The 27,362-nt window shown below is 52.0% G+C and overlaps 1 protein-coding gene across 1 annotated transcript in view; it reads right to left on the minus strand.

Annotated features, from left to right (window-relative positions):
- Window positions 1-1,153: 1,153 nt before the first annotated feature.
- The window catches only part of LOC144609719 (vigilin-like), an 84,959-nt gene continuing 58,750 nt past the window's right edge, over window positions 1,154-27,362 (minus strand). The window contains 8 exon segments of the mRNA XM_078428216.1: window positions 1,154-1,327; window positions 1,329-1,421; window positions 5,367-5,585; window positions 9,757-9,978; window positions 13,076-13,294; window positions 17,740-17,871; window positions 19,700-19,786; window positions 26,367-26,480. Of these exon segments, the coding sequence (XP_078284342.1) occupies window positions 1,169-1,327; window positions 1,329-1,421; window positions 5,367-5,585; window positions 9,757-9,978; window positions 13,076-13,294; window positions 17,740-17,871; window positions 19,700-19,786; window positions 26,367-26,480 (1,245 nt within the window). The 3' untranslated portion in view covers window positions 1,154-1,168.

The raw sequence follows: 27,362 nt of genomic DNA on the forward strand, positions 1-27,362 counted from the left end.
GAATGGTCTCGACCCGAAACGTCGCCCATTCCTTCTCTCCTGAGATGCTGCCTGACCCGCTGAGTTACTCCAGCATTTTGTGAATAAATACCTTCCATTTGTACCAGCATCTGCAGTTATTTACTTACGTATCCCAGGTTCCGGACTCCCCCAACATTGGGAACATTTTTCCTGCATCTAGCTTGTCCAGTCCTTTTTATAATGCTATACGTTTCTATAAGATCCCCCTCTCATCCTTCTAAACTCCAGTGAATACAAGCCCGGTCTTTTCAATCTTTCCTCATATGACAGTCCCGCCACCCCAGGGATCAATCTCGTGAACCTACGCTGCACTGCCTCAATTGCAAGGATGTCTGAATGGTGACCGATAGGGAGAAGGGGAGATGCAATGTGACCTGGGTGTCATGGTGCACCAGTCATTGAAAGCAAGCGTGCAGGTGCAGCAGGCAGTGAAGAAAGCGAATGGTATGTTGGCATTCATAGCAAGAGGATTTGAGTTTAGGAGCAGGGAGGTTCTGCTGCAGTTGTACAGGGCCTTGGTGAGACCGCACCTGGAGTATTGTGTGCAGTTTTGGTCTCCTAACCAGAGGAAAGACATCCTTGCCATAGAGGGAGTACAGAGAAGGTTCACCAGATTAATCCCTGGGATGGCGGGACTTTCATATGAAGAAAGACTGGATAGACTCGGCTTGTACTCGCTGGAATTTAGAAGACTGAGGGGGGATCTTATAGAAACATATAAAATTCTTAAGGGGTTGGACAGGCTAGATGCAGGAAGATTGTTCCCGATGTTGGGGAAGTCCAGAACCAGGGGTCGCAGCTTAAGGATAAGGGGGAAGTCTTTTAGGACCGAGATGAGAAAACATTTCTTCACACAGAGAGTGGTGAATCTGTGGAATTCTCTGCCACAGAAGGTAGTTGAGGCCAGTTCATTGGCTATATTTAAGAGGGAGTTAGATGGGGCCCTTGTGGCTAAAGGGATCAGGGGGTATGGAGAGAAGGCAGGTACGGGATACTGAGCTGGATGATCAGCCATGATAATATTAAATGGCGGTGCGTACAGGCTCGAAGGGCCGAATGGCCCTCTCCTGCACCTAGTTTCTATGTTTCTATGTCCTTCCTCAAAAACTAGGAGACCAAAACTGCGCTCAATGCTCCAGATGTGGTCTTAGAGGCATAGCTTGGTTTGGTTTAGTTCAGAGATACAGTGCACGGGAACAGGCCCGACCAGCCATCCAAGCAATGGGTGTAGGGTGCCGTTCGGCCCGTCCCGACAGGTACCTTGGCTGTCATCTCTCTCGGGGAACTTGATCTGCACGTCGTAGTCCCCGGGTGATCTGCTGCACCTTGGAGCCCTTCGGCCCCATGACCGCTCGGTGAAAGCGCTGGGGGATGACGCACTCCAAGGACACCTGAGCCTCCTGTGGCAGAGAGACAAACAGCGATCAGAGCAAGCGAAGGCACGGCGTGAGCCGAGGTACCTCAGCGGGACGGGCAGCATCTCCCAGGGACAGTCGGCCCCCCCATCAAGCACAGAAGCTTCAGATAGCTCCCGTCTCCCTCCCTTTCCCCTCCCCTTCCCAGTTCTCCCTGCCTCCTACCACATCAAAGATACTAGAGGAGCAAGATGGACCACTCTGTTGAAATCGCCTGTACTGAAGTGTAGTACGCAAAGGAGCGTAACGGCCGCCATTTTAGTAAGCAAAACCCACCGCTCACTAGGAGTGAGATACAGCGCGGAAACAGGCCCTTCGGCCCACCGAGTCCGCGGCCGACCAGCGATCCCCGAACACTAACACTAACCCACACACACGAGGGACAACTTGCAATTCTACCGAAGCCAATTAACCTACCAACCTGCACGTCTTTGGAGTGCGGGGGGAAACCGGAGCGCCCGGAGAAAACCCACGCAGGTCACAATGGACAATAGGTGCAGGAGGAGGCCATTCGGCCCTTCGAGCCAGCACCGCCATTCAATGTGATCATGGCTGATCATTCTCAATCAGTACCCCGTTCCTGCCTTCTCCCCCATACCCCCTGACTCCGCTATCCTTAAGAGCTCTATCCAACTCTCTCTCTTGAATGCATTTGGAGAATTGGCCTCCACTGCCTTCTGAGGCAGAGAATTCCACAGATTGACAACTCTCTGACTGAAAAGGTTTTTCCTCATCTCCGTTCTAAATGGCCGACCCCTTATTCTTAAACTGTGTGTGGCCCCTGGTTCTGGACTCCCCCAACATTGGGAACATGTTTCCTGCCTCTAACGTGTCCAACCCCTTAATAATCTTATACGTTTCGATAAGATCCCCTCTCATCCTTCTAAATTCCAGTGTATACAAGCCTAGTCGCTCCAGTCTTTCAACACATGACAGTCCCGCCATTCCGGGAATTAACCTGGTGAACCTACGCTGCACGCCCTCAACAAGATCCCGTTTCGATTTCGATAAGTATGTGTGATGATACCCATTAAAATGCAGAATGTATCTCATCTATCAACTCACAGATTTTTGTTATTTTTCTTTTTAAATGTTTCTGCACGTTTCAGCCTACTAAAATGGCCGCCGTGACGCACGTCGGTTTTTAGGTTCGAATGGTCTATCTTGCTCCTCTAGTATCTTTGTACTACATCCTATCTATGTCCCCCCCCCCCCCCCTCTCCTGACTTCAGTCTGAAACAAAGACACTCGAGTACACCAGTATCTTTGGTCTGAAGAAGGGTCTCGACCCGAAACGTCACCCATTCCTTCTCTCCTGAGATGCTGCCTGACCCGCTGAGTTACTCCAGCATTTTGTGTCTGCCTTCAATTAGAAACATTAGAAAGTCTTCGCAGGAGGAGGCCATTCGGCCCTTCGAGCCAGCACCGCCATTCAATACGATCATGGCTGATCATCCAAAATCAGTACTCTGTTCCTGCCTTCTCCCCGTACCCACTGACTCCGTTAGCCCCTAAGTACTCTATCTAACTCTCTCTTGAAAACATCCAGTGAATCGGCCTCCACTGCCCTCTGTGGCAGAGAATTCCACAGATTCACAACTCTCTGGATGATTTTTTTTTTCTCACCTCAGTTTTAAATGGCCTCCCCTTTATTCTAAGACTGTGTGTGTTTTTTTTCCTCATCTCAGTCCGGAATGGCCGACCCCTTATTCTTAAACTGTGTGGCCCCTGGTTCTGGACTCCCCCAACATCGGGAACATGTTTCCTGCATCAAGGTTGTGGACTCGGGGTCTCTTGAATGAGATGCCATTCAATCGTCTCTCCCTCTCAACCCCGTTCTCCTGCCTTCTCCCCCTTAACCCCTGACACCTGCACTGATCAAACATGGGCGGTCACAGGAAGGATGTGTAAACTCCGCACAGGCAGCGCCCGAGGACAGGATCAAACCCGGGTCTTTGGCGTTGTAAGGCTGCAACTCTACCGCTGTGCCACCATGCCACCCATCTAAATCAATGGGCAGGAGAGGGGGCGAGGCGGAGGGGTGGCTGGTGGGAAAGATGCCCTCTGGGACAACCCCATCACCCCCTCCCCCACACCTCACCCTCACCCCACCACCCCCTCCCCCACCAACCCCTCCTCCCCCACCCCCTCCTCCCACCACCCCCCCTCCCCCTCCTCACCCCACCACTGCCTCCCCTTCCCACCACCCCCCTCACCTCCCCATCCCCCTCCCCCACCAACCCCTCCTCCCCCACCAACCCCTCCTCCCCCACCCCCTCCTCCCACCACCCCCCTCACCCCACCACCCCCTCACCCCTCCCCTTCCCACCACCCCCTCACCTCCCCATCCCCCTCCCCCACCAACCCCTCCTCCCCCACCAACCCCTCCTCCCCCACCCCCTCCTCCCACCACCCCCCTCACCCCACCACCCCCTCACCCCTCCCCTTCCCACCACCCCCTCACCTCCCCATCCCCCTCCCCCACCAACCCCTCCTCCCCCACCAACCCCTCCTCCCCCACCCCCTCCTCCCACCACCCCCCTCACCCCACCACCCCCTCACCCCTCCCCTTCCCACCACCCCCTCACCTCCCCATCCCCCATCCCCCCCTCCCCCTCCCACCACCCCCTCACCTCCCCACCTCCCACCACCCCCCTCACCCCACCAACCCCCCTCCCCGCCACCCCCTCCAGCCCACCCTATCCCACTCTCTGGCCCACTCCACCCCACCAGCCGGCCCGCCCCTCCACCCCACCCGACAGACCAACCCTCCCCACCCCCACTGCCCCATCCAGCTCACCCTACGTCACTCTCCGGCCCACCCCACCCCACCCACCCGCCTTCCACCGCCCCCTCTAGCCCACCCGCCCGCCCTCCACTCCACCACATCCCACCCCTCCAGCCCACCCACCCCAGTCCACCCCACCCCATCTCCTAGGGGTTGCCATCTTCCTCACTCCCAAATAAGGGACAAAGGGTGATGTCACCGCCCCGCACTCCACTTGATCTCATCCAGCCAGCGCCCACGTGCTCCCACTCCACCAACGGCGGCCGCCCGGGCCGGGTTGCTACGCAACCTTCGTCAGGCTGCGCCCGGGCCTCCGGGCCTACAGGGTCCGGGCTTACAGTGTCCGGGCCTACAGCGCCTCCCGGGCCTACACTGTCCGGGCCTATAGCGCCTCCTGGGCCTAAACTGTCTGGGCCTACACTGTCCGGGCCTACACTGTCTGGGCGTACATTGTCCTGGCCTACACTGTCTGGGCCTACACTGTTTGGGCCTACACTGTTTGGGCCTACACTGTCCGGGCCTACACTGTCCGGGCCTACAGCGCCTCCTGGGCCTAAACTGTCTGGGCCTACACTGTCCGGGCCTACACTGTCCGGGCCTACACTGTCTGGGCGTACATTGTCCTGGCCTACACTGTCTGGGCCTACACTGTTTGGGCCTACCGGGCCTACATTGTCCGGGCCTACACTGTCTGGACCTACACTGTCCGGTCCTACAGCGCCTCCCGGGCCTACAGCGCCCCCCCGGGCCTACACTGTCTGGGCCCTACACTGTCCGGGCCTACAGCGCCTCCCGGGCCTACAGCGCCCCCCCCGGGCCTACACTGTCTGGGCCCTACACTGTCCGGGCCTACAGCGCCTCCCGAGCCTAACACAATACAAGGGCGATCCCGTACGGGACAAACCAATTGAGTCCAATATACGGGATGTCCCGGCTAATACGGGACCGTTGCCGACCCTCCCACCACCCCCAGTCCACCCCACCTCCCCACCATTGGCGATCCTCCCACCACCCCCAGTCCACCCCACCTCCCCACCGTTGGCGACCCTCCCACCACCCCCAGTCCACCCCACCTCCCCACCGTTGGCAACCCTACCACCACCCCCAGTCCACCCCACCACCCCACCGTCGGCCGCCCTCACCAGGTCCCCGATGATCTCCTGTATGCGCCGCTTGGCCGCCTCCACGCAGTCCTTGGCGCCCTTCAGCGTGACGCGGTCGCTCTGCACGCCGGTGCGGGGGAAGCTGACCGTGACGCCGCCGTACTCCTCGGCGATCTCCCGCAGCACCTGCCCACGCCGCGCCACAAAGTACCGGTGGTACTTGGGCTCCACCACCATCAGGTCCTCCACCACGTTGTCCTGCGGGAAGAGGCAGCGGGCACGAGGGGTGAACGGGGCCTCGCCTGCGCTTGGCGCGTCCAAGAGAGAGAGAGTTAGGCTTAGCTCTCGGGGGCCAACAGAGTCGGGGGGACATGGGGAGGGAGCAGGAACGGGGCGCTGATTCTGAATGTGGACACAAAACGCTGGAGTAACTCACGGCTGATCTGTCTCTCCCTCCCAGCCCCATTCTCCGGCCTTCTCAAAAGTGATAGGAGCAGAATTAGGCCATTCGGCCCATCAAGTCTACTCCGCCATTCAATCACGGCTGATCTAAGTTCATAAGTGATAGGAGCAGAATTAGGCCATTCGGCCCATCATCTGCTCCGCCATTCAATCATGGCTGATCTATCTCTCCCTCCTAGCCCCATTCTCCTGCCTTCTCAAAAGTGATAGGAGCAGAATGAGGCCATTCGGCCCATCAAGTCTACTCCGCCATTCAATCATGGCTGATCTATCTCTCCCTCCTAGCCCCATTCTCCGGCCTGCTCAAAGTTGATAGGAGCAGAATTAGGCCACTCGGCCCATCGAGTCTACTCCACCATTCGATCACGGCTGATCTATCTCTCATTCTCCTGCCTTCTACCCGTAACCCCTGACACCCGTAACTATCTATCTCTGCCTTTAACAGTAGCCACTGCCTCAGCCTCCACAGCCGTCTGTGGCAATGAATCCCACAGATTCACCACCCTCTGGCTAAAGCCGGTTACTGGAGGAACAGCACCTCGTATTTCGCTGGGGGCAGCTGACACACACCCCAACGGTGTGAAGATAGACTCCTCTAACTTCAAGTAACCCTTGCACCCCCTCCCTCTCCGTCCCCCACCCCCCCCCCCCCACCCCAATCGTACGACTCGTCCCACTGTCGCCCTGCAGAGCTTCACTGTACAACTCAACGTCACCCAGCCCACAGCCAACAATGCACCATTGTGGGCTCCACCTTTCCTTCATCATCGCTGCTACCTGTTGCCTACCTCTCATTCATTTGTTCCCAATCTCTCCACAACATCGTCTGTATCTCTCGTTTCCCTCTCAATAGACAATAGGTGCAGGAGGAGGCCATTCAGCCCTTCGAGCCAGCACCGGCATTCAATGTGATCATGGCTGATCATTCTCAATCAGTACCCCGTTCCTGCCTTCTCCCCGTACCCCCTGACTCCGCTATCCTTAAGAGCTCTATCTAGCTCTCTCTTGAATGCATTCAGAGAATTGGCCTCCACTGCCTTCTGAGGCAGAGAATTCCACAGATTCACAACTCTCCCCTGACTATCTGTCTGAAGAAGGGTCTCGACCCAAAACGTCGCCCATTCCTTCTCTCCCGAGATGCTGCCTGACCCGCTGAGTTTCTCCAGCGTTTTGTGTCTGACAATGAATTGTTCTGCATTTCCTTATCAGCATCTGCTTGTTTAGATTTAGAGATACAGATTTAGATTTAGAGATACAGCGTGGAAACAGGCCCTTCGGCCCACCGGGTCCGCGCCGCCCAGCGATCCCCGCACACTAACACTATCCTACACACACACTAGGGACATTTCTTTTTTAACATTTACCCAGCCAATTAACCTACAAACCCGCACGTCTTTGGAGTGTGGGAGGAAACCGAAGATCTCGGAGAAAACCCACGCAGGTCACGGGTAGAACGTACAAACTCCGTACAGACGGCGCCCGTAGTCGGGATCGAACCCGAGTCTCCGGCGCTGCATTCGCTGTAAGGCGGCAACTCTACCGCTGCGCCACCGTGCCGCTTTGATCTGTTGTTTTCACACCCCCTTCTATCTCTTTAGACTCTCCCGACTCTCAGTCTGAGGAAGGGTCTCGACCCGAAACGTCGCCAATTCCTTCTTTCCCAAGATGCTGCCCGACCCACTGAGTTACTCCAGCATTTCGGTTTAAACCAGCATCTGCAGTTCCTTCTTACACTGGTTTGTGTCAATGCTCTGGGCCATGATGAGGAATAGATCGGGTGGATGCAAACAGACCCCTGCTCTGGGCACAAGACTCTGTGCATCTACCCGATCTATTCCTCATCGTGGCAACACCACCCTTTATGTGAATCCGGTACCCCTCAGTTTCCTATTAAATCTTTTCCCCCCTCACCTTAAACCTATGTCCTTTAATTTAGTTTAGTTTAGAGATACAGCGCGGAAACAGGCCCTTCGGCCCACCAGGGTCCGCGCCGACCAGCGATCCCCGCACACTAACACTATCCTACACACACTAGGGACAATTTTAACATGAATACAAAGCCAATCAACCTACAAACCCGCACGTCTTTGGAGTGTGGGGGGAAACCGAAGATCTCGGAGAAAACTCACGCGGGTCACGGGGAGAACGTACAAACTCCGCACAGACAGCGCGGGATGGAACCCGGGTCTCCCGCGCTGCATTCGCTGTAAGCCGGCAACTCTACCGCTGCGCCACCGTGCCACCCCCGGTTCTTGACTCCTCTCTTCCTCGCGAGAGAGACGCCTTGCGCCTACCGGCTGTGCGGCGGTAGAGTTGCCGCCTTACAGTGAATGCAGCGTCAGAGACCCGGGTTCCATCCCGACTACGGGCGCTGTCTGCACGGAGTTTGCACGTTCTCCCAGTGAGTTTTCTCCGAGATCTTCGGTTTCCTCCCACAATCCAAAGACGTGCAGGTGTGTAGGTTAATTGACAATAGACAATAGACAATAGGTGCAGGAGGAGGCCATTCGGCCCTTCGAGCCTGTACGCACCGCCATTCAATGTGATCATGGCTGATCATTCTCAATCAGGACCCCGTTCCTGCCTTCTCCCCATACCCCTGACTCCGCTATCCTTAAGAGCTCTATCTAGCTCTCTCTTGAATGCATTCAGAGAATTGGCCTCCACTGCCTTCTGAGGCAGAGAATTCCACCGAATCACAACTCTCTGACTGAAAAGGTTTTTCCTCATCTCAGTTCTAAATGGCCGACCCCTTATTCTTAAACTGTGGCCCCTGGTTCTGGACTCCCCCAACACTGGGAACATGTTTCCTGCCTCTAACGTGTCCAACCCCTTAATAATCTTACACCGTTTCGATAAGATCCCCTCTCATCCTTCTAAATTCCAGTGTATACAAGCCCAGTCGCTCCAGTCTTTCAACATGTGACAGTCCCGCCATTCCGGGAATTAACCTAGTGAACCTACGCTGCACGCCCTCAATAGCAAGAATATCCTTCCTCAAATTTGGAGACCAAAACTGCACACAGTACTCCAGGTGCGGTCTCACTAGGGCCCTGTACAACTGCACACAGTACTCCAGGTGCGGTCTCACTAGGGCCCTGTACAACTGCACACAGTACTCCAGGTGCGGTCTCACTAGGGCCCTGTACAACTGCAGAAGGACCTCTTTGCTCCTATACTCAACTCCTCTTGTTACGAATGCCAACATTCCATTGGCTTTCTTCACTGCCTGCTGTACCTGCATGCTTCCTTTCAGTGACTGATGCACTAGGACACCCAGATCACGTTGTACGTCCCCTGTTCCTAACTTGACACCATTCAGATAATACTCTGCCTTCCTGTTCTTACCACCAAAGTGGATAACCTCACACTTATCCACATTAAACTGCATCTGCCATGCATCCGCCCACTCACACAACCTGTCCAAGTCACCCTGCAACCTCATGGCATCTTCACTGCCACCCAGGTTTGTGTCAATAGACAATAGACAATAGACAATAGGTGCAGGAGTAGGCCATTCAGCCCTTCGAGCCAGCACCGCCATTCAATGCGATCATGGCTGATCACTCTCAATCAGTACCCCGTTCCTGCCTTCTCCCCATACCCCCTCACTCCGCTATCCTTAAGAGCTCTATCCAGCTGTTCTTACCACCAAAGATGATAACCTCTTTGCACCAGCGTGTACAAGCCCAGTCGCTCCAGTCTTTCAACATATGGCAGTCCCGCCATCCCCCAATTGGCTTGTTAAATGTAAAAGAAATTGCCCCCAGTGTGTGTGTGTGTGTGTGTGTGTGTGTGGGATAGTGTTAGTGTGCGGGGATCGCTGGTCGGCGCGGACCCGGTGGGCCGAAGGGGCCTTTGTTTCCGCGCTGTGTCTCCAAACCAGACACGCCTGCAAGCCGTCCACCAGCTCGGTCGCCCCGCGCCGCGCCGGACGGACGCGGACGCACACGTGACAGGGACGCACCAGGTTTCTGATGAGGATCTCCAGCTCTTTGTGCGCCAGCTTGATGGCGTCCTCCTTGCCCACGATGGTGATGAGGTCCTGGTCGCGGTCGTCCGCCGCGGGGAAGATGATCCTCGCGCCCGTGCGGTCGCGCACCTTGCGGATGTTACCGCCGCCGCGGCCGATGAGGAACTTGTGGTACTCGGGATTGGCGTGCAGCTCCACCGTGCAGTTGTTGATTTGCTGCGGGGGGGGGGGGGGGCAAGAGGACACAAGGTCATCAGCTATAGGAGCAGAATTAGGCCATTCGGCCCATCTAGTCCATTCCCCCATTCAATCACGGCTCATCTAAGTTCATAAGCCCGTGTGATAGGAGCAGAATTAGGCCATTCGACCCATCTAGTCCACTACTCCATTCGATCACGGCTGATCTAAGTTCTTAAGTTTGTGTGATAGCAGAATTAGGCCATTCGGCCCATCAAGAACACTACCCCATTCAATCACGACTGATCTGTTCATAGGTTTGTCTGATAGGAGCAGAATTAGGCCATTCGGCCCATCTAGCCCATTACTCCATTCAATCACGGCTGATCTGTTCATAGCCCGTGTGATAGGAGCAGAATTAGGCCATTTGGCCCATCTAGCTCACTACCCCATTCAATCATGGCTTATCTAAGTTCATAGCCTGTGTGATAGGAGCAGAATTAGGCCATTCGGCCCATCTAGCCCACTCCCCCATTCAATCACGGCTGATCTGTTCATAGCCCCTGTGATAGGAGCAGAATTAGGCCATTCGGCCCATCTAGACCACTACCCACTCCCCCATTCAATCACGGCTGATCTGCTCATAGGTTTGTGTGATAGAATTAAGCCATTCGGCCCATCTAGATCACTACTCCATTCAATCAAGGCTGATCTGTTCATAAGGCCTTGTGATAGGATCAGAGTTAGGCCATTCGGCCCATCTATATCACTACCCCATCCAATCATGGCTTATCTAAGTTCATAAGCCCATATGATAGGAGCAGAATTAGGCCATTCGGCCCATCTACCCACTCCCCCATTCAATCACGGCTGATCTCTTCATAGGTTTGTCTAATAGGAGCAGAATTAGGCCATTCAGCCCATCTAGTCCTCTACCCCATTCAATCACTGCTTATCTTTCATAAGCCCGTGTGATAGAAGCAGAGTTAGGCCATTCGGCCCACCTAGCTCACTACTCCATTCAATCAAGGCTGATCTGTTCATAAGCCCGTGTGATAGGAGCAGAATTAGGCCATTCGGCCCATTTAGGCCCCTACCCCATTCAATCACGGCTGATCTGTTCATAGGTTTGTGTGATAGAATTAGGCCATTCGGCCCATCTAGCCCATTCAATCACGGCTCATCTAAGTTCATAAGCCCGTGTGATAGGAGCAGAATTAGGCCATTCGGCCCATCTAGCCCACTACTCCATTCAATCACGGCTGATCTGTTCATAGGTTTGTGTGATAGCAGAATTAGGCCATTCGGCCCATCTAGCCCTACCCCATTCAATCATGGCTTATCTAAGTTCATAGGTTTGTCTGATAGGAGAAGAATTAGGCCATTCGGCCCATCTCACCACTACCCCATTCAATCACGGCTGATCTGTTCATAGGTTGTGTGATAGTAGAATTAGGCCATTCGGCCCATCGAGTCTACTCCGCCATTCAATCATGGCTGATCTGTCTCTCCCTCCCAACCCCATTCTCCTGCCTTCTCCCCATAACCCCTGACACCCGCATTGATCAAGAATCCATCTATCTCTGCCTTAAAACTATCCACTGACTTGTGGCCTCCACAGCCGTCTGTGGCAAAGAATCCCACAGATTCACCGCCCTCTGACTGAAGAAATTCCTCCTCATCTCCTTCCTAAAGGAACGTCCTTTAATTCTCACCCTCTGTGTGAAAAAGTTACCCCTCGGATTCCTACTAAATCTTTTCCCCTTCACCTTGAACCTGATGAGCCAAAACAAGATGGCCGCCCGCCCAACATGCTGTTGGCCCTCCGTGTGCAGCCCCATACGCAGCAGGGTGCGATGATGCACTGTGTATTGTGACACATTCCTCCCGTCACCACCATTGACATTTCCCGTGACTTGTGCCACAGTCGACCTTCTGTCGGTTCGGACCAGACGGGATCGCCTTCGTTGCCCTCGCGCATCGATGAGCCTTGGGCGCCCAACACCCTGCCTGTCGCCGGTTTGTGGTTTTGTCCCTCCTCGGACCACTGTCGGTCGGTCGGTACTCACCACTGCTGACCGGGAGCACCCCACAAGCCTTGCCGTTTCACAGATGCTCTGACCCAGTCGTCTGGCCATGACAATGTGGCCCTTGTCAAAGTGGCTCAGGTCTTTACTCCTGCCCATTTCTCCTGCATCCAACGCGTCAACTTCAAGAACTGACTGTTCGCTTGCTGCCTAATATATCCCACCCCTTGTAACAAGATAATCAATGTCAGTGTCAGTGGTCATAATGTTTTGGCTGGGAAAATAACTGCAGGCGCTGGTACAAATCGAAGGCGTCACAAAATGGTGGAGTAGCTCAGCGGGTCAGGCAGCATCTCTGGAGAGAAGGAATGGGCGACGTTTCGGGTCGGGTCCCGACCCGAAACATCACCCATTCCTTCTCTCCAGAGATGCTGCCTGACCCGCTGAGTTGCTCCGGCGTTTTGTGATGCCTTCGACAATGTTGTGTGTCCTCTGGTCCTCGATTCCCCTGCTCTGGGCGAGGGACTCTGCCCCATTCTGATAGGATCAGAATTAGGCCATTCGGCCCATCTAACCCTACCCCATTCAATCATGGCTTATCTAAGTTCATAGCCCTTGTGATAGGAGCAGAATTAGGTCATTCGGCCCAACTAGATCACTAGCCCATCCAATCACGGCTTATCTAAGTTTATAAGCCCGTGTGATAGGAGCAGAATTAGGCCGAACTTAGATCAGCCGTGATTGAATGGAGTAGTGGACTAGATGGGTCGAATGGCCTAATTCTGCTCCTATAAACACTGGCTTATGAACTTAGATCAGCCGTGATTGAATGGGGGAATGGGCTAGTTGGGCCGAATGGCCTAATTCTGCTCCTGTCAGACAAACGTATGAACTTAGATAAGCCGTGATTGAATGGGGTAGTGGGCTAGATGGGCCGAATCGCCCATTCCTTCTCTCCAGAGATGCTGCCTGACCCGCTGAGTTACTCCACCATTTTGTGACGCCTTCGATAATGTTGTGCGTCCTCTGGTCCTCGACTCCCCAGCTCTGTGCGAGGGACTCTGGGCGTCTAGCGGGCTGTGAACGGGCACGGCGGCGGTCAGCCGTACCTTTTCCTCGGCCAGGTGCAGCAGCTGCCTCTTGGCCTTCTCCACCTCCTCCACGGGACCCCTGATGGTGACCTTGTCGCTGCCCGAGCCCTCGGACGGGAAGTGGATGTGCACCCCGCCGCAGTCCTCCATCAGCGACCGCACCAGGCGGCCCTTGGCTCCGATCAGCGAGTTGTGCAGCTTGGCCGGGATCGCCACGTCCACCTCCTTGATGTTGGCCTGGGGGTGGACACAGCCGCCATGTTGAACAGAGAACACCGCCCACCCCCGCGGAACAGTTGATAAGAACAAAAAGTTATGAATTACTCTGTTGATTTGTGCTACTTTAATAAAGACCAATTAATCAAGAGACATAGAAACATAGAAAATAGGTGCAGGAGTAGGCCAATCGGCCCTTCGAGCCTGTACGCACCGCCATTCAATATGATCATGGCTGATCATCCAACTCAGTATCCCGTACCTGCCTTCTCTCCATACCCCCTGACCCCTTTAGCCACAAGGGCCACATCTAACTCCCTCTTAAATATAGCCAATGAACTGGCCTCAACTACCTTCTGTGGCAGAGAATTCCACAGATTCACCACTCTCTGTGTGAAAAAAAACTTTCTCATCTTGGTCCTAAAAGACTTCCCCCTTATCCTTAAGCTGTGACCCCTAGTTCTGGACTTCCCCAACATCGGGATCAATCTTCCTGCATCTAGCCTGTCCAACCCCTTAAGAATTTTGTAAGTTTCTATAAGATCCCCCCTCAATCTTCTAAATTCCAGCGAGTACAAGCCGAGTCTATCCAGTCTTTTTTCATATGAAAGTCCCGCCATCCCAGGAATCAATCTGGTGAACCTTCTCTGTACTCCCTCTATGGCAAGAATGTCTTTCCTCAGATTAGGAGACCAAAACTGCACACAATACTCCAGGTGTGGTCTCACCAATGCCCTGTACAACTGCAGCAGAACCTCCCTGCTCCTAAACTCAAATCCTCTTGCTATGAATGCCAACATACCATTCGCTTTCTTCACTGCCTGCTGCACCTGCATGCTTGCTTTCAATGACTGGTGCACCACGACACCCAGGTCACGTTGCATCTCCCCTTCTCCTAATTGGCCACCATTCAGATAATAGTCTGCTTTCCTGTTCTTGCCGCCAAAGTGGATAACCTCACATTTATCCACATTATATTGCATCTGCCATGCATTTGCCCACTCACCTAACCTATCCAAGTCACTCTGCAGCCTCCTAGCATCCTCCTCGCAGCTAACACTGCCACCCAGCTTCGTGTCATCCGCAAACTTAGAGATGTTGCATTTAATTCCCTCGTCCAAATCATTAATATATATTGTAAATAGCTGGGGTCCCAGCACTGAGCCTTGCGGTACCCCTCTAGTCACTGCCTGCCATTCCGAAAAGGACCCGTTTATTCCTACTCTTTGCTTCCTGACCGCCAACCAATTCTCTATCCACCTCAACACTGAACCCCCAATACCGTGTGCTTTAAGTTTGTACACCAATCTCCTATGTGGGACCTTGTCGAAGGCCTTCTGAAAGTCCAGATATAACACATCGACTGGTTCTCCCTTATCCGCTCTACTAGTTACATCCTCGAAATCCCCTTGCTATGAATGCATCGCATACCATTGGCTTTCTTCACTGCCTGCTGCACCCTGCATGCCTACTTTTTCAATGACTGGTGCACCACGACACCCAGGTCACGTTGCATCTCCCCGTCTCCTAATCGGCCACCATTCAGATAATAGTCTGAGAGAGTCTTTATCGTCACGCAGTGACACTTCTTACTTGGCGCGACGGGATACGTAAACATAAGAGAGACACAAACAGCCGGAGTAACTCAGCGGGTCAGGCAGCATCTCTGGAGAGACGGAATGGGTGACGTTTCGGGTCGGGACCCTTCTCCAGAGATGCTGCCTATCCACCTGAGTTACTCCACCTTTTCGGTTTAGTATCCGGGCAGCATCAAATTTGCAGATAATACAAAGCTGGGTGGCAGTGTGAACTGTGAGGAAGATGCTATGAGGTTGCAGGGTGACTTGGACAAGTTGTGTGAGTGGGCGGATGCATGGCAGATGCAGTTTAATGTGGATAAGTGTGAGGTTATCCACTTTGGTGGTAAGAACAGGAAGGCAGAGTATTATCTGAATGGTGTCAAGTTAGGAAAAGGGGACGTACAACGAGATCTGGGTGTCCTAGTGCACCAGTCACTGAAAGGAAGCATGCAGGTACAGCAGGCAGTGAAGAAAGCCAATGGAATGTTGGCTTTCATAACAAGTGGAGTTGAGTATAGGAGCAAAGAGGTCCTTCTGCAGTTGTACAGGGCCCTAGTGAGACCGCACCTTGAGTACTGTGTGCAGTTTTGGTCTCCAAATTGAGGAAGGACATTCTTGCTATTGAGGGCGTGCAGCGGAGGTTCACCAGGTTAATTCCTGGAATGGCGGGACTGTCATATGTTGAAAGGCTGGAGCGACTAGGCTTGTATATACTGTAATTTAGAAGTATGAGAGGAGATCTTATCGAAACGTATAAGATTATTAAGGGGTTGGACACGTTAGAGGCAGGAAACATGTTCCCAATGTTGGGGGAGTCCAGAACCAGGGGCCTCAGTTTAAGAATAAGGAGTTCTCTGCCTCAGAAGGCAGTGGAGGCCAATTCTCTGAATGCAATCAAGAGAGAGCTAGATAGAGCTCTTAAGGATAGCGGAGTCAGGGGATATGGGGAGAAGGCAGGAACGGGGTACTGATTGAGAATGATCAGCCATGATCACATTGAATGGCGGTGCTGGCTCGAAGGGCCGAATGGCCTCCTCCTGCACCTGTTGTCTATTGTCTATAAACCAGTATCTGCAGTTCCTTCCTACACAGAATATGTTTAAATCCAGCGATCCCCGCACACTAACACTATCCTACACACACACTAGGGACAATTTTTACATTTTACCCAGTCAATTAACCTACAAACCCGCACGTCTTTGGAGTGTGGGAGGAAACCGAAGATCTCGGAGAAAACCCACGCAGGTCACGGGGAGAACGTACAAACTCCGTACAGACGGCGCCCGTAGTCAGGATCGAACTAGGGGCCGTGAGGCAGCAACTAACGCTGCGCCACCGTGCCACTTAGTGTGTAGCACAGATGCTCCTCGACTTACGATGCTTCGACTTTACGATAGACAATAGACAATAGGTGCAGGAGGAGGCCATTCGGCCCTTCGAGCCAGCACCGCCATTCAATGTGATCATGGCTGATCATTCTCAATCAGTACCCCGTTCCTGCCTCCTCCCCATACCCCCTGACTCCGCTATCCTTAAGAGCTCTACCTAGCTCTCTCTTGAATGCGTTCAGAGAATTGGCCTCCACTGCCTTCTGAGGCAGAGAATTCCACAGATTCACAACTCTCTGACTGAAAAAGGTTTTCCTCATCTCCGTTCTAAATGGCCGACCCCTTATTCTTAAACTGTGGCCCCTGGTTCTGGACTCCCCCAACATTGGGAACATGTTTCCTGCCTCTATCGTGTCCAACCCCTTAATAAACTTATACGTTTCGATGTCGCAAAGGCGAGGCACATTCACTGGAAACCGTACTCTCGATGTTGAATGTTGAATTTTTCCCGGGCTTGGCGGTCTCTGGTGATGCCGGACAAAGGCAGCGAGCCACAGACCAAACTCATTGCCCTCCAATTTGACGACATTGAACAAATCATCCACGCGTTCATCTCCTCCCGCCTAGACTACTACAACTCCCTGTACACTGGGATCAGCCAATCATCCCTGTCCCGCCTGCAATTGGTCCAAAACGCCGCAGCGAGACTCCTGACGGGCGCCCGTATAAGGGACCACATCACCCCGATTCTGGCCTCTCTCCACTGGCTCCCAGTACGGTACAGAATCAACTTCAAGCTCCTCCTATTCACATACAAAGCCCTAAATGGGCTTGCCCCCCCCCCCCATCATATCAAAAACCTTCTAACCCACCACTCTATCACCAGGTCCCTCAGGTCGGCCGACTTGGGGCTACTCACTATCCCGCGGTCTAGGCTTAAGCTCAGGGGTGACCGCGCTTTGGCGGTTGCAGCTCCTAGACTGTGGAACAGCATCCCTCTCCCCATCAGAACTGCCCCCTCCATCCACTCCTTTAAGTCCAGGCTCAAAACCTATTTCTACTCCCTAGCGTTTTGAGGCCCTCTGAGGGGGTGCTGTGAACTGTTTATGTATGTGTTGTTATGTTTGTGGGCCATTGTATGTTCGTTTCTTGGTCCCTGAACTGATGTACAGCACTTTGGTCAACGTGGGTCGTTTTTAAATGTGCTATACAAATAAAATTGACTTGACTTGACTTATGTTTGTGGGCCATTGTATGTTCGTTTCTTAGCACCTGAACTGATGTACAGCACTTTGGTCAACGTGGGTCGTTTTTAAATGTGCTATACAAGTAAAATTGACGTGACTTGACTCAGCCACGCGATCGATCGGGTGTGTTAAACGCGCCTTCGACTGACGATATTTCCGATCCGCGATGGGTTTATCGGATGGTGACCCAGTCGTGCTTGAGCGCGGGGCGATCGCTGGTCGGCGGGAGGAAGGAAGGAAGGGGGCGTGTTACCGCGCGGTGTCGAGGAGGCCGTCGGGCGCGGGCACGGGCACGTGGGCGCGCGGCGTACCAGTTCTCGCTGGATCGACAGGATGCGATCACGGGCGGCCTCGCAGTTTGCTTTCTTGCCCGTGATCAGGATCACCTCCGAGTTGCTGTTCTCCGTCGGCAGGTCGATCTTCGTGTTGGTCTCCTCGCGGATCTGCGGAGAAGGCGGGAGAGGGCGAGGGTGGCCATGTTGGAATTTAAAAAAATTAATTTACAGACACAAAGCACGGAGACAGGCCCTTCGGCAAACACCGACCATTGACCATCCGTTCACTCCGCTCCATTTTAGATTTAGATTTAGAGATACAGCGCGGAAACAGGCCCTTCGGCCCACCGGGTCCGCGCCGCCCAGCGATCCCCGCACACTAACGCTATCCCACACACACATTAGGAACAATTTTGGCATTTACCCAGTCAATTAACCTACATACCTGTACGTCTTTGGAGTGATGGAGGAAACGGAAGATCCCGGAGAAAACCCACGCAGGTCACGGGGAAAACGTACTACGGCGCCCGTAGTCAGGATCAAACCCGAGTCTCCGGCGCTGCATTCGCTGTAAGGCAGCAACTCTACCGCTGCACCACCGTGACGCCCATGTTTTGCATCCACTCCCCACACACGCACGAGAGGGCAATTTACAGAGGGCAAATTGGCTGACAACCTTTCCTTTAGACTTTAGAGATGCAGCGTAGAAACAAGTCCATCAGCACACTGAGTCCGCGCCGATCAGCCATCGCCTGCACAATAGCACGATCCCACACACACTAAAGACAATGTACACTTTACAGAAGCCAATGAACCTGCAACCCCGCACGTCTTTTGGACGTGAGAGAAAACCGGAGCTCATAAACATAGAAAATAGGTGCAGGAGGAGGCCGTTCAGCCCTTTGAGCCTGTACGCACCGCCATTCATTGTGATCATGGCTGATCATCCACAATCAGTAACCCGTGCCTGCCTTCTTCCCCTATCCCTTGATTCCACTAGCCCCTAGAGCTCTATCTAACTCTCTCTTACATCCATCCAGTGATTTGGCCTCCACTGCCCTCTGTGGCAGAGAATTCCACAAATCCACAACTCTCTGGGTGGAAAAAGTTTCTTCTCACCTCAGTTTTAAATGGCCTCCCCTTTATTCTTAGACTGTGTGTGTGTGGCCCCTGGTTCTGGACTCCCCCAAACATTGGGAACATTTTTCCTGCAAGCTCCCGGAGAAAACCCACGGGGGTCACGGGGGGAAAGTACAAACTCCGTACACAGACAGCACCCGCAGTCAGGGTGGAACCCGGGTCTCCGGCGCTGTGAGGCAGCAGCTCTACCCGCTGCGCCACCGTGCCGTCCAAACGCCAAGGGTTGCACCTGACATGGTACCCGGCGCAAGGGCTGTACATAGGGGTTGCCAACTATCTCACTCCCAAATAAGGGACAAGGTGACGTCACCGCCCCGCGCCCCACGTGACCTCACCCAGCCAGCGGCCACGTGCTCCCGCCCCACCAATGGCGGCCGCCCTGGCCGGGAGGCGGGTTGCTACCTCCGTTAGGCGAACACACTCGGCCTTGCCTCCCGAACACACTTCGTTAGCCTACAGTGTTCGGGCCTACAGTGTCCGGGCCCACACCGTCCGGGCGTACAGTGTCCGGGCCTACACCGTCTGGGCCTACACCGTCCGGGCCTACAGCGTCCGGGCCTACAGCGTCCGGGCCTACAGCGTCCGGGCCTACAGCGTCCGGGCCTACAGCGTCCGGGCCTACAGCGTCCGGGCCTACAGTGTCCGGGCCTACAGTGTCCTGGCCTACAGTGTCCGGGCCTAGTGTCCGGGCCTACAGCATCCAGGCTTACAGTGCCCCCTGGGCCTAATAAGGGACAAGGGCGACAAAGGCACGGGATCAACAAATTTAGCCCAAAATACGGGATGTCCCGGCTAATACGGGACAGTTGGCGACCCTAGTTGTACACAAACACAAACCATTGGGCAAGGGCTGTACCTTTTTGATGTTGGCTCCTCCTTTGCCGATGATGTTCTTGTGGAACTGCTTGAAGATGGGGATGGAGACGGAGTAGCTGTTCTCGATCTGTGAAGGACGAGGAGCGTTAGAGCAGCAGTGCTCGGCCCGTCACACGCATCGTCTCGGGAGGGCACGCTCGGGACCGCTGGCGAACGGGGGGGGGTGGGCAAGGGGACTTGGGAGTGCTGGGACAGTTCAGTTTGCAAGTCGAACCGGTAGTGAGGAAGGCAAACGAAATGCTGGCCTTTATTTTGAGAGGCGAACAATATAAAAGCAGGGATGTAATGCTGAGGCTCTACAAGGCCCTGGTCAGGCCGCATTTGGAGTTTTGCGAGCAGAATTGGGCCCCGTATCTGAGGAAGGACGTGCTGGCTCTGGAGAGGGTCCAGAGGAGGTTTACAAGAACCTATCTCGTTGGACGGCACTGGGGCCGGTACTCGCTGGAGTTTAGAAGGATGAGGAGGGACCTCATTGAAACGTACAGAATAGTGAGGGGCCTGGATAGAGTGGATGTGGGGAGGATGTTTCCACTAGTGGGAGAGTCTAGGACCAGAGGGCACAGCCTCAGAATTAAAGGACGTTCCTTTTGGAATGGAGATGAGGAGGAATTTGTTCAGTCAGAGGGCGGTGAATCTGTGGGATTCTTTGCCACAGACGGCTGTGGAGGCCACAAGTCAGTGGATATTTTGAAGGTGGAGTTCCCGATTAGTGCGGGTGTCAGGGGTTGTGGGGAGAAGGCAGGAGAATGGGGTTGAGAGGGAGAGAGACAGATCAGCCGTGATTGAATGGCGGAGTGGACTCGATGGGCCAATTCTGCTCTGAGAACCAATGAACATGAATCCCGAGTAAAAAAAATTAACCGCCGGAAGAACTCAGCGTGTCAGTCAGCCTCCGTGGAAGGAAATGGACGGGCGGTGGAACCGTTTAGGTGGACCGGATTGTTCCGGATTGCTCCCCTACCGTGCGAACCGAAGTGCGTCATTATCACAAAAGAGGAACAAAATGAACGTTTCGGGCGATTGGCCCAAAATGTTGGGCGTATCTCCGCGGGTCGGGCAGCATTTCTGGAGGAAAAGGAATTGGTGACGTTTTGGCTCACGACCGTCTTCAGACTCGAAACGTCACCCATTCCTTTCCTCCAGATTTTTTAGATTTAGATGTAGAGATACAGCGTGGAAACAGGCCCTTCGGCCCACCGGGTCCGCGCCGACCAGCGATCCCCGCACACTAACACTATCCCACACACACTAGGGACAATTTTTACATATTACCCAGTCAATTAACCTACAAACCCGCACGTCTTTGGAGTGTGGGAGGAAACCGAAGATCTCGGAGAAAACCCACGCGGGTCACGGGGAGAACGTGCAAACTCCGCACAGACGGCGCCCGTAGTCAGGATCGAACCTGAGTCTCCGGCGCTGCATTCGCTGTAAGGCGGCGACTCTACCGCTGCGCCACCGTGCAGAGACGCTGCCTGACCCGCTGAGTCACGCCAGCATTTTCTGCCTGACATTCTTGACTCCTTTTCTCTCTCCCCCTTTTCCATTTCTTTCTCTCCCCTCACTCCTTTTATTCTCTCCGCCTCTCACAAGCTCAAAGGTTCCCACGAGTAGAATTAGGCCATTCGGCCCATCGAGTCTACTCCGCCATTCAATTGTGATCCATCTATCCCTCTCAACCCCGTCTCCCCATAACCACTGACTGACCCATACTAAATTACTCCACCATTGGCACCCAATCCCAAAATGTCACCTCTTCCCTTTCTCCAGAGATGCTGCCTGTCCTGCTGAGTTTAGTTAAGAGACACAGCGTGGAAAATAGACAATAAACAATAGGTGCAGGAGGAGGCCATTCGGCCCTTCGAGCCAGCACCACCATTCAATGTGATCATGGCTGATCATTCTCAATCAGTACCCCGTTCCTGCCCTCTCCCCATACCCCCTGACTCCGCTATCATTAAGAGCTCTATCTAGCTCTCTCTTGAAAGCATCCAGAGAATTGGCCTCCACTGCCTTCTGAGGCAGAGAATTCCACAGATTTACAACTCTCTGAGTGAAAAAGTATTTCCTCATCTCCGTTCTAAATGTAAAAATTGTCCCTAGTGGGTGTAGGATAGTGTTAGTGTGCGGGGAATGCTGGTCAGCACAGACCCGGTGGACCGAAGGGCCTGTTTCAGTAGTGCTAATGAGGGCGTGCAGCGTAGGTTCACTAGGTTAATTCCCGGAATGGCGGGACTGTCATATGTTGAATGACTGGAGCGACTAGGCTTGTATACACTGGAATTTACAAGGATGAGAGGGGATCTTATTGAAACATATAAGATTATTAAGGGATTGGACACGCTAGATCTTATTCTTAAACTGTGGCCCCTGGTTCTGAACTCCCCCAACATTGGGAACATGTTTCCTGCCTCTAACGTGTCCAACCCCTTAATAATCTTATACGTTTCAATAAGATCCCCTCTCATCTTTCTAAATTCCAGTGTATACAAGCCCAGCCGCTCCAGTCTTTCAACATATGACAGTCCCGCCATTCCCGGGAATTAACCTAGTAAACCTACGCTGCACGCCCTCAATAGCCCTACTGAAACAGGCCCTTCGGCCCACCGGGTCCGCGCCGACCAGCGATCCCCACACACTAACACTATCCTACACCCACTAGGGACAATGTTTACATTTATACCAAGACAATTAACCTACAAACCCGCACGTCTTTGGAGTGTGGGAGGAAACCGAAGATGTCGGAGAAAACCCACGCAGATCACGGGGAGAACGTGCAAACTCGTAGACGGCGCCAGCGGTCGGGATGGAACCCGGGTCTCCGGCGACGCATTCGCTGTAAGGCGGCAACTCTACCGCCGCGCCACCGTGACCAAGTTACTCCAGCATTTTGTGCCTATCTTTGGAATAAACCAGCATCTGCAGTTCCTTCCTGCACTTAAATGTTTTGGGTGAGTGACTGTGACAAGGAATGTTATAACTCAACTTTCCCCCCCTCTACAGATGTGGGCTGACTAACCAAGGATTCGCAGTCCAGTAACACTCCGACTGTCCCAAGCCATTCGATGAGTTGGTCTGAGGCTCATCAGAAGATGTTTGCTGCTATCTTCGGACGATATTTGCTGCTATCATCCGACGATGTTTGCTACTATTCCTTCCACTCACCAGAGCCCCAGTTTCTACTCCCCCTCCGAATCTCCGAAAGAGATACAGCGAGCAAGCAGGCCCTTCGGCCCCATTTGCCCACCCCGGCCAACATGTCCCAGCTGCACTAGTCCGCGTTTGGCCCATATCCCTGCAAACCCGTCCTATCCATGTACCTGTCTAACTGTTTCCTAAACGCTGGGATAGTCCCAGCCTCAACTACCTGGGCGTCACGGTGGCGCAGCGGTAGAGTTGCTGCCTTACAGCGAATGCAGCGCCGGAGACTCAGGTTCGATCCTGACTACGGGCGCCGTCTGTACGGAGTTTGTACGTTCTCCCCGTGGGTTTTCTCCAAGATCTTCGGTTTCCTCCCACACTCCAAAGACGTACAGGTATGTATGTAGGTTAATTGACTGGGTAAATGTAAAAATCGTCCCTAGTGTGTGTGGGATAGTGTTAGTGTGTGCGGGGATCGCTGGGCGGCGCGGACTCGGTGGGCCGAAGGGCCTGTTTCCGCGCTGTATCTCTAAATCCAAATCTAAAATATAAAAAAATCTACCTCCTCCGGCAGCTCGTTCCATACACCCACCACCCTCTGTGTGGACAAGGTTACCCCTCAGAAGCCAATTTAGCCCAAAATACAGGGTGTCCCGGCTAATACGGGACACTAATTATGGCGGTGGGTTTGTTTGTATTGTCTGGTATTATACATATCATTTTTGTATGATTATGACATACATTTATTGTGTAAGTGTATTTACACTTATTTAAGTGTAATAAGTGTTACACTTATTATTTTAAGTGTTATTTAAAATCATACTTTATTATTATTATTATTTAAAGAATAATTATTTTTATTATTAAATAATAATAATAATAATAATATAATATTATATTGATATTAATATAATATAATAATATATTATATATATATATATTATATATATAATATATTATTATATTATACTAATATCAATATAATATAATATTATTATTATTATTATTATTATTTAATAATAAAAATAATTATTCTTTAAATAATAATAATAATAAAGTATTATTTTAAATAACACTTAAAATAATAAGTGTTACACTTATTACACTTATTAATAAGTGTAACACTTATTACACTTAAATATTATATTATATTGATATTAATATAATATAATAATATATTATATATATATATTATATATATAATATATTATTATATTATACTAATATCAATATAATATAATATTATTATTATTATTATTATTATTATTATTATTTAATAATAAAAATAATAATTATTAAAATAATAATAATAATAAAGTATTATTTTAAATAACACTTAAAATAATAAGTGTTACAAATATAATATATATTTGGTTTAGAGATACAGCGCGGAAACAGGCCCTTCGGCCCACCGGGTCCGTGCCGCCCAGCGATCCCCGCATACTAACACAATCCTACACTCACTCGGGACACTCACTCCAAAGACGTACAGGTATGTAGGTTAATTGGCTGGGTAAATGTAATAAAAAAATTGTCCCTAGTGGGTGTAGGATAGTGTTAATGTACGGGGATCACTGGGCGGCACGGACCTGGAGGGCCGAAAAGGCCTGTTTCCGGCTGTATATATGATATAATTTACAATTTTACCAAGCCAAGTTGCTTAGTTTAGAGATTAGGGATACAGCATAGAAACAGGAAATAAACCCACAGCATTTAAGAAGCACTGGAGATGTCTACCATTGTCAATGGAAAAAAATTGTCCCTAGTGGGTGTAGGATAGTGTTAATGTACGGGGATCGCTGGGCGGCACGGACTTGGTGGGACGAAAAGACCTGTTTCCGGCTGTATATATATATGATGATATGATGATGAAACGAAAAGTAGATATTTTCAGTCTGAAGAAGGGCCTCGACCCGAAACGTCACCCACTCCGTCTCTCCAGAGATGCTGCCATATTATTTATAATATATAATAACAGCAAACACCACCATGCCCCGAAGAAATCAATCAATAGACAATAGACAATAGGTGCAGGAGGAGGCCATTCAGCCCTTCGAGCCCGTACGCACCGCCATTCAATGCGATCATGGCTGATCACTCTCAATCAGTACCCCGTTCCTGCCTTCTCCCCGTACCCCCTCACTCCGCTATCCTTAAGAGCTCTATCCAGCTCGCTCTTGAAAGCATCCAACGAACTGGCCTCCACTGCCTTCTGAGGCAGAGAATTCCACACCTTCACCACTCTCTGACTGAAAAAGTTCTTCCTCATCACTTTTGTCACAACCAAAAACAAGGGCGGGCCTCCTCCACACGCCCGCTGACTGGCAGCTGCACGTCGATCTGGGCAAACACGATCATCACCTCCGAGGTGACGAAGCAGCTGATCGTTCTGGAGCTGACAGTGCCCTGGGAAGAGCGTATGGAAGAAGCAAATGGGAGGAAAGGCGCAAAGTACCGGGAGCTGGCGGAGATGTGCCGGGATGGCGGCTGGACGACACGCTATGAACCCGTAGAGGTGGGCTGCGGAGGCTTTGCGGGACGCTCACTCTGCAAAGTCCTCGACCAGCTGGGCATTACGGGGCTGGCAAAGAAGAGGGCCATTCAATCCGCAAGCGAAGCCGCAGAGAAAGCCACTAGGTGGCTTTGGATGAAGAGGGCTGATCCGTGGGCAGTTGCTGCTGGGACGCAAGTCGGGGCCTGATCAACCCCCCTCAACTCCATCCAAGGACCCAAACAGTCTTTCCAGGTGAGACAGAGGTTCACCTGCACCCCCTCCAACCTCATCTATTGCATCCGCTGCTCCAGATGTCAACTTATTTATATCGGCGAGACCAAGCGCAGGCTCGGCGATCGCTTCGCTCAACACCTTCGCTCAGTCCGCACTGACCAAACTGATCTCCCGGTGGCTGAGCACTTCAACTACCCCTCCCATTCCCAGTCTGACCTTTCTGTCATGGGCCTCCTCCAGTGCCATAGTGAGGCCCACCGGAAATTGGAGGAACAGCACCTCATATTTCGCCGGGGCAGCTTGCAGCCCAGCGGTATGAACATCGACTTCTCCAACTTTAGATAGTTCCTCTGTCCCTCTCTTCCCCTCCTCCTTCCCAGTTCTCCCTCTATCTTCCTGTCTCCACCTATATCCTTCCTTTGTCCCGCCCCCCCCTGACATCAGTCTGAAGAAGGGTCTCGACCCGAAACGTCACCCATTCCTTCTCTCCCGAGATGCTGCCTGACCCGCTGAGTTACTCCGGCATTTTGTGAATAAATACCTTCGATTTGTACCAGCATCTGCAGTTATTTTCTTATACTATATTATATATATATATTATATATATACAATATATTATTATATTACATTAATATCATTAATATAATGTAATATAATATAATTATTATTAATAATAATAATATTATTATTTAATTATTAAAATAATAATTATTTATTAGTTTTGGTTAAACAAAAATAACCAAATTATTTTTGGTTAAACAAAAACCAAAACACTCACCAAATCAGCGATGACTTTCTGGAGGAACTTGCTGCATTTCTCCACCTCGTTTTTCGGGCCACGCAGCTGAACAATGTCGCTCTTCTGTGCTGGGTCTGGGAAGTTGATCATCACCTGAGAGGAACAGATCGGGGAGATGCACAGAGTCTCTTGCCCAGAGTAGGGGAATCGAGTGCCAGAGGACACGGGTTTTGTGTGAAGGGGGAAAGGTTGCTATTGAGGGCGTGCAGCGTAGGTTCACTAGATTAATTCCTGGAATGGCGGGACTGTCGTATGTTGAAAGGCTGGAGCGATTGGGCTTGTATACACTGGAATTTAGAAGGATGAGGGGGGATCTTATTGAAACATATAAGATAATTAGGGGATTGGACACATTAGAGGCAGATAACATGTTCCCAATGTTGGGGGAGTCCAGAACAAGGGGCCACAGTTTGAGAATAAGGGGTAGGCCATTTAGAACGGAGATGAGGAAGAACTTTTTCAGTCAGAGGGTGGTGAAGGTGTGGAATTCTCTGCCTCAGAAGGCAGTGGAGGCCAGTTCGTTGGATGCTTTCAAGAGAGAGCTGGATAGAGCTCTTAAGGATAGCGGAGTCAGGGGGTATGGGGAGAAGGCAGGAACGGGGTACTGATTGATAGTGATCAGCCATGATCGCATTGAATGGCGGTGCTGGCTCGAAGGGCTGAATGGCCTACTCCTGCACCTATTGTCTATTGTCTATTGAACAGTTGGTGAGACCGCATTTGGAATACGGTGTTCAGTTCTGGGCACCGCGTTACAGGAAAGACATTGTCAAGCTCGAAAGGGTTCAGAGAAGATTTACGAGGACGTTGCCAGGACTAGAGGGTGTGAGCTACAGGGAGAGGTTGAGCAGGCTGGGACTCTATTCCCTGGAGCGCAGGAGGATGAGGGGTGATCTTATAGAGGTGTACAAAATCATGAGAGGAATAGATCGGGTAGAGTCTCTTGCCCAGAGTAGGGGAATCGAGGACCAGAGG

The sequence above is a fragment of the Rhinoraja longicauda genome, chromosome 34 (genome assembly GCF_053455715.1).
Source record: "Rhinoraja longicauda isolate Sanriku21f chromosome 34, sRhiLon1.1, whole genome shotgun sequence".
NCBI lineage: Eukaryota > Metazoa > Chordata > Chondrichthyes > Rajiformes > Arhynchobatidae > Rhinoraja > Rhinoraja longicauda.